This window comes from Sinocyclocheilus rhinocerous, unplaced genomic scaffold (genome assembly GCF_001515625.1).
Source record: "Sinocyclocheilus rhinocerous isolate Xijiao unplaced genomic scaffold, SAMN03320098_v1.1 scaffold3117, whole genome shotgun sequence".
In the NCBI taxonomy this organism is placed as follows: domain Eukaryota; kingdom Metazoa; phylum Chordata; class Actinopteri; order Cypriniformes; family Cyprinidae; genus Sinocyclocheilus; species Sinocyclocheilus rhinocerous.
In genome coordinates, this window is record NW_015629109.1 from 971,354 (window position 1) to 979,200 (window position 7,847).

Sequence of the window (7,847 nt, forward strand, 5' to 3'; positions counted from 1 at the left end):
GTGTTCAATACTTATTTTACCCGCTGTAAAACAAAACTGCTTTTGGGTGACTGATATGACTGATGAATTCATTTGAGATAAGTGATGATTTTAAGCACATTTTTTAAAACTACAGTTCATTACAATACAATTCTATGTGTAGAAACGTTTTAATGAAGGGAAAAAAATACTGAGTGCACCTTTGAAACAGAAAGCAGCAGCTTTGTGTATATGTCAACTTAGATTATATAACTGAAGTAAAATATCAGATATTAAAGAAGTGTAAATAAACGGATAAGCCCATTTCTGACATAAAAAAAATAGTGCTTTGGTAAATCATAATTTTGACAAAATTATAGGAAGTCATTATGGGATAAAAACTCAAAATTATGACAAAAAGTCCACATTGACATACTAAGTTATGGAAGTCGAAATTGACATACTAAGTCACTTATGAGATAAGTCATAATTATGGCCTCATAGTCATTGTAGACTTTATAGACATCAGTCAATTATAGACATTATAGACTTTGTCAATAGCCCTATTCGCACGGGATTAGTATTACCTGGGGACCTCTAGTCATTTGTAATAATTGTGGAGGTTGTCTGTGATCTTAATCCTGTGCGAATCAGTTATGTCTGTAATTTCTAAAGTAAAAATTCCCCTGCAAATGACCTACCATATTTCGCCGAACACCGAGGTCCTGTGATAATATTAGTCCCGTGTGAATCGGCATCTCTGTAATTTGGCCTGAATTTGGTGGGGTCGTTTATCATTTTTTCAAGGTTTTTGTTTCCTGTGTGCCTTTTTATCCATCTTTCGTGAAGAATGGAGGCTGCATTTGAGTGTTTTGATAGTATTTTGGGTGCTGGGTCATATTGCTATACAGGGGTGGTTCTAAAACTTCATCCACAGGCTGGCTGAGCCTTCATTTCTAAATCACACGAGGTCCCCAGATAATAGTAATCCCGTGCGAATAGGGCTAATGTTGACTTAATTCACAATTGTGACTTACTATCTCATAATTTCAACTTTTTGTCATAATTGCTTTGTATCTCATAATGACTTTTAATGTCATAATTATAATTTACTAAAGCTTTTTTTTTTGTGGCAGAAATGGTACAGGATGAGATAAACGTAACATCTGTAAACATCTATGAGCTAGTGTCTGTGTAGTGACACATATGTAGATTCTAATATCACCTGTGAAATACAGCATAGTGTTAAATGCTTCAATGGCAGGTTAGCACAAAGGTATTTATTAAGTATATATGATTAGCTTACAAGATTATTACTTCAGGGGCGTTGTGTATTGTGGTAGACATCTATTAATGCTTTGCTCCCATTTGGGATATTGTCATTGTTTCATAAAGCCACCAGACATCCTCTGTGTCTCTGTAGTTTGCTCTTTGTGGAAGTGTTTAACATGCTGTTGTAGACATATTAACTTGACTGTGTGTGTATGTGTGTGTGTGTCACCTTGAATTGTTCTGGGTGGTGTACAAATGGTTGGGTATATATGAGTGTGTGTGCCTCCCCATGAACACGCATATGTGTGTCTTTGTCATGCTGAAAAAGGGCCTCCAAAACACTGAAGATAACGCCAGGATTTCAATCACGTTCTTTCGGCTGTTCCGCGTGATGAGGCTGGTGAAGCTTCTGTCTCGGGGAGAGGGCATTCGGACGCTGCTCTGGACCTTCATTAAATCCTTTCAGGTGAGGAGAATGAAATGAAACAGCACTTTCTTGTGTAATTGTACAGAGATAGTTGTACTGTGGTCCAGACTTTATGCCTAAGTCAAAGTCAGGCTTTGTGAGCAATTAAACACCAGAAGACAATCTACAGACTAACAAACAAGTTTGTGTTATTATTATATGACTACACTGGATACAAGCAGCATGTTGTGACAATAAATTGTTAATTTGCATTATATTTAACAAAGCCATCTACATGGCATGTGCCTCTAGTCGACTGATGTCGACTAGACTTTATTATCCTTTGGGGTCAGAAAGATTTTAAAATAATAATAATAATAATAATAATACTTTTATTCAGCAAGGATGCATTAAAATGATCAAAAGTGACGGTAAATAAAACACATTTCATTACACCAAATACATAACATAATGTGCTTTTTAGCAACATCATATGACCCCTTTAAACTTTATATTCGTAAAAAAAAATATGCATTAATGTTTCTACAAAAGTATTAAGGGTTTTCAACATAATAATAATCACAAATGTTTTTGAGCACCAAATCAGCATATTAGAATGATTTCTGAAGGTGTTTTACTCTATTTTGGATCAAATAAATGCAGCCTTGCTGGACTTTCAAAAATCTTACTGACTCTAAACTTGTTATTGTGCCAAAAAAAACATGCATGCATTAAATTTTATTTATCTTATATTTTAATAAAAATTTATATTAAAGAAATGATTTTAAATGATATTTTATTTAAAAAAAATTTTACTTAAAAAATCTCTGAATGAAAAAGAAAACTTTTTCTGCTATATTCCTGCATTTTTTGCATTTGCTCTGTATATTTAAGAGTTCCTCTTTTCCCTTCTCCTTCTCCCTCGGTTTGTTCACAGGCTCTTCCCTATGTTGCTTTGCTGATCGTAATGCTGTTCTTCATCTACGCCGTCATTGGGATGCAGGTCAGACCCAGCTTCATTTGCTTCACACTCTCTCCTCATCTTCCCCAAGGAAATGTCTCCATGTCTGTTACAGCTCCTGTACTTGTAACAACTTGGACATGTTGGTGTGGAGCGATTCGTGATGGGTAATGTTTTTCTGACTCCACAGATGTTTGGTAAGATTGCCCTGAGGGACCACAGCCAGATCAACCGAAACAACAACTTTCAGACGTTTCCTCAGGCTGTTCTGCTGCTCTTCAGGTCAGTTTCCCTCTTGCTTTCTCTCTCTCTTTCTTTCACTCATTTGATGTCTCTCTCTCACATTGAGCTTGTGCATTTCTGTAGGTGCGCAACAGGGGAGGCATGGCAGGAAATCATGCTGGCCTGTTCCCCGAACCGCCCATGTGAGAAGGGGTCAGAGGTCGGCCATTCCAGTGAAGACTGTGGCAGCCACTTTGCCATCTTCTACTTTGTTAGCTTTTATATGCTTTGCGCCTTCCTGGTGAGTTGACATCGATATTCCTTCCCAGTAAGCAACTGTGTTATTGTATATCAGCTGTGAAATTTGCTGTGAAATCATCTCCACCAGCATGACATCCTTTACCCCCTCCGTACAATGTTTACCGTATCCATAATAACAGAAGCAGCGGGTTTCCCTAGCACAAGATGATTCAGATGCTTCCTCTCCCACAGATCATTAACCTCTTTGTGGCCGTCATCATGGACAACTTTGACTATTTAACACGTGATTGGTCGATATTGGGGCCGCATCACCTAGATGAGTTTAAGAGGATATGGGCAGAATACGATCCTGAGGCCAAGTCAGTCACTTCCTGTTTTGCTATCTTTAACAGTTGCAGTTTCTAGATCTTATTATTAATAATTCTAGATTATTTATTTGTAGCGACTGAAACTGAGATCTGAGTTTAATGTGATTGCAGGGGTCGGATAAAGCACCTGGATGTGGTGACGTTACTGCGCAGGATTCAGCCTCCCCTTGGATTTGGAAAGCTTTGTCCACATAGAGTGGCATGCAAGGTACAAATCCTAAAATGTACTAATTCTGTAGTGTGTTAGACACATTACTTGACTTACTTTATCTGTGCATCTGCAGCGGCTTGTGTCCATGAACATGCCTCTCAATAGTGACGGGACGGTGATGTTCAACGCAACTCTCTTTGCTCTAGTACGAACGGCTCTACGCATCAAAACTGAAGGTGTGATAGTGTCATACATGCAAATACAGTTCATAAACACGCATAAATCTAATACACATCCCAACTTGTATGCACAGAAAAGTCACCGTTTGTATGTGTTTGTGTCAGGTAACTTGGAGCAAGCAAATGAGGAACTCAGAGCCATCGTGAAGAAGATCTGGAAGAGGACGAGCATGAAGCTGCTGGATCAAGTTGTTCCCCCAGCTGGAGGTGGGTGATGGCAAAAGGTCAAAGGTCGACCAATTACATACACTACCATTCATAATTTTGGGGTTGGGGTTTTTAGTGTTTTTGAAAGAAGTCTCTTATGCTCACCAAGGCTGCATTCATTTAATCAAAAATACATTAAAACAGTACTATTGTGAAATACTATAATTTAAAAGTGTTTTTCTGTTGTTATATACTTGAAAATGTAATTTATTCCTATGATGGCAAAGCTGGAAATATGCTGATTTGGTGCTAAACATTACTTAATATTATCAGTGTTGAAAACAGTCGTTGCTTAATATTTTTGTGGAAACAGTGATATATTTTTATTTAAGTTCTATGAATAGAAAGTTCAAAGGAACATTGTTTATTTTAAATACAACTCTTTTGTAGCATTATACAGTTTTACTGTCACTTTTGATCAATTTAATGAGTCCTTGCTGAATAAAACCAGAGTGTGTGTGTGTGTTTCCTTGCCCAACAGATGATGAAGTAACCGTTGGGAAGTTCTATGCCACATTCCTGATTCAGGAATACTTCAGGAAATTTAAGAAGCGCAAGGAACAGGGCCTGGTTGCCAAGATTCCCCCAAAGACTGCTCTTTCACTGCAGGTGGGTCCATTAGATCATCAGCTATAACAGAAAAATTTATTCTGTTTGCATATGAATGTGCCTGTTTGTGTGCTGTGACCAGGCTGGCCTGCGCACACTGCATGATATTGGTCCTGAGATCAGAAGAGCGATATCAGGAGACCTGACTGTGGAGGAGGAGCTGGAGAGAGCCATGAAGGAAACCGTGTGTGCTGCTTCTGAGGATGATATCTTCAGGGTAAAGGTCTGATATTGCCTCTTATTTCCTCTCCTCCGCTCTGCTCACATCATCGCTTCTGCTGCCGGAGCTTCTGCCCACCTGCATGGGACCATCAGCCAGATCTTCCAACCAGGCTGCGAAGGGTCACAGAGCTGCTTGTTTAGATTCATCGCTCAGCATTGAGGGCTTCAAATTATTTTTTTCATTTGTTATTAGGACAACAAAATCATTTTGTTCATATTAGGTTCATGAATGTGTCAAGTTTTACAAGCTTGTAATCTAAAAAGTGTCTGAAACCATTAAGGAACAGTGCTTTGCCCTCATCACACAAATCAGATGGTTATAAAATTAGTTAAATTAATAGTTAAATTATTAAAAATTAGCCATCAGTGATGTTAAAGTACATTCATTGACCATTTAGAAAAATCAAAAAAATGGCTGCTGTCTGAATGTAAGTGCAGAGTGAACAGAGGAAGTGAAAGTGTTTGTGTTCTCAGTGTGTGTGCGTCTGTATGTATGTTTATTTGCGTCTGTATGTTCATTTACCGTTTACCTTGGTATTAACATTCGCGTTAGTGATCCAATCACAAGCAAACACTAAATACAGCTGAAAAAGTGATGTAATGCATTCCAGAAGCGTATTGAAAGCTAAATTCTCAATCCACACATATGGCCACATTATACACCAGTATGACAAGAAAATGTCTTGTTTTAGAAGAATCTAACTATATATTCTGCCGGCCTCCGTGACAGACAAAGAGCTGGTCTGAGGTCCTGAAGCTTTGCGTCCGGTCTACGTAGCATAATGCATTCCAGAAGCGTATTGAAAGCGTATTGAATTCTCAATCCACACATATGGCCACATTATACACCAGTATGACAAGAAAATGTCTTGTTTTAGAAGAATCTAACTATATATATATGTATATATATATATATACAATATACGTATATATTTGCTCATGACACTTCAAATTAACAATTATCATTGCAAGTGAGGGATTTTAGGTACAAGGCTATAACAAAATATAAATTTTTGTTATGTTGAGATCTCAAGAAAATCAAGTCAAGATCATGCGAAGAAAAGCAAGACAAAAATATGAATAGGACGTAGTGCTTAAATGAAAATTCTGTCATTAATTACTCACCCAAACCTGTTCCAAACCCATAAGACCTTTGTTCATCTTCCGAACACAAATTAAGATATTTTTGGTGAAATCCGAGAGTTTTCTGACCCTGCATAGACAGCAACGGAATTACCACGTTCAAGGTCCAGAAAGGTAGTAAGGACATCATTAAAATAGTCCATGTGACATCAGGGGTTCAACCGTAATTTTATGAAGCTACGAGAATACTTTTTGTGTGCAAAGAAAACAAAAATAACAAATTTATTCAACAATTTCTTCTCTTCCGCATCAGACTTAATACGCGTTCACGATAGTACAACGATGCATGCGTGTGCATTCCTCTGCTTGTAAACAAGGCGCAGCACATGTGGGTTCTACGTCAGAACGCCAGCTTCTGCGTCAGCAGCATCACACATGCGCCGTGGTACTCTTGTGAACGCGCGGTGGAGACTGAAGCGGAAGAGAAGAATTGTTAAATAAAGTTATTGTTTTGTTTGCGCACAAAAAGTATTTTCGTAGCTTCATAAAATTAAGGTTGAACCACTGATGTCACGTTGCTGTCTATGCAGGGTCAGAAAGCTCTCGGATTAATCAACAATATCTTAATTTGTGTTTTGAAGATGAATGAAGGTCTTACAGGTTTGGAACGACATGAGGGTGAGTAATTAACGACAGAATTTTCATTTTTGGGTGAACTATCCCTTTAATGCTTAGGGCTTCTGAATTATAAGAAGCTGTATGTAGTCATTGAAATCTACTGAAAAATCACTGGAGATGTTAATACCAGGTGTGAACGGGAAGGGATGATCAGGTTTGTGTAAATGTGAGCACTCATGTGTGTATATTTATCTTTGCAGCGGTCTGGCGGCCTCTTCGGTAACCACGTCAACTACTACCACCAGAGTGATGGCCACGCCTCCTTCCCACAGTCCTTCACAACACAGCGGCCATTGCACATCAGTAAATCCGGGAGTCCCGGCGAGGCAGAATCTCCCTCTCATCAGAAGCTCGTCGACTCCACCTTCACTCCGAGCAGTTACTCTTCCTCAGGATCCAACGCAAACATCAACAACGCCAACAACACAGCCATCGGACACCGGTACCCCAAACCTACCGTCAGCACAGTGGATGAACACACGGGGCCGCCCCTCACCACTGTCCCACTACCACGGCCCACATGGTGCTTTCCTAACAAGAGGTATGATGCCATATTCCTTCTGTAGTTGAATGCAGATGTGTGAGTTAGTGGGGAGACGTTCAGGTTTGTCAGAATCTGGTTCCTGATTTTGGTTTGTCTCGCCCTTGATTGTCTCGTGTGGACCAGGAGCTGTTTCTATGACACTTTCATGCGGTACGTTCCTCACACAAGAGAAACCTCATCACTTTGGAGGGCTGGCGTATGCTCTGTCCATACTGGGGTGGATCTGAAGCTAAATGTTTGCAACACACACTCTCAGTGTGTTGAGAGATCCACTTTATACATAACGTTAACTAGCAGGATCTGTGAGCGGCTTCTCTGATTGGCTGACAGCTGAATGAGCATGTGCTAGGCCAGTGGTTCTCAACTGGTTTTCCGTCAGAACCCAGATTTTACGCTCTCATCAACAAATCTTTTTTTTTTTTTTTTTAAGTTTTGTTCTTGGTTTTTCTTAATGAAAAGGGTATGTGAAACAACATATTCATGTTGGCATCTACAAAATATGGACTGTTGTATACTAAAACTTTTAAAAATTATTTCAATTCATTGAAATAAAGCTGAAATAAAATATAACTTTAAAACTGCTAAAACTGAAATAAAAACAAAGCTCAGTATAAATATATATATATATATATATATATGTGTATATATATATATATATATACAGTA

The 7,847-nt window shown here is 38.6% G+C and overlaps 1 protein-coding gene across 9 annotated transcripts in view; it reads left to right on the plus strand.

The window, feature by feature from the left end:
• The window catches only part of LOC107738824 (voltage-dependent L-type calcium channel subunit alpha-1C-like), a 91,291-nt gene that overhangs the window by 73,952 nt on the left and 9,492 nt on the right, over positions 1 to 7,847 (plus strand). For 6 of the 9 annotated variants that reach the window (XM_016550705.1, XM_016550703.1, XM_016550697.1 and 3 more), the window contains 12 exons: positions 1,559 to 1,696; positions 2,574 to 2,639; positions 2,788 to 2,879; positions 2,964 to 3,120; positions 3,312 to 3,439; positions 3,560 to 3,656; positions 3,733 to 3,835; positions 3,944 to 4,045; positions 4,527 to 4,654; positions 4,737 to 4,877; positions 6,838 to 7,178; positions 7,305 to 7,331. In XM_016550705.1, the coding sequence (XP_016406191.1) occupies positions 1,559 to 1,696; positions 2,574 to 2,639; positions 2,788 to 2,879; positions 2,964 to 3,120; positions 3,312 to 3,439; positions 3,560 to 3,656; positions 3,733 to 3,835; positions 3,944 to 4,045; positions 4,527 to 4,654; positions 4,737 to 4,877; positions 6,838 to 7,178; positions 7,305 to 7,331 (1,520 nt within the window). The remainder of the gene's footprint in view (positions 1 to 1,558; positions 1,697 to 2,573; positions 2,640 to 2,787; positions 2,880 to 2,963; positions 3,121 to 3,311; positions 3,440 to 3,559; positions 3,657 to 3,732; positions 3,836 to 3,943; positions 4,046 to 4,526; positions 4,655 to 4,736; positions 4,878 to 6,837; positions 7,179 to 7,304; positions 7,332 to 7,847) is intronic. The other 3 variants (XM_016550699.1, XM_016550704.1, XM_016550700.1) reach the window with 2 other exon arrangements.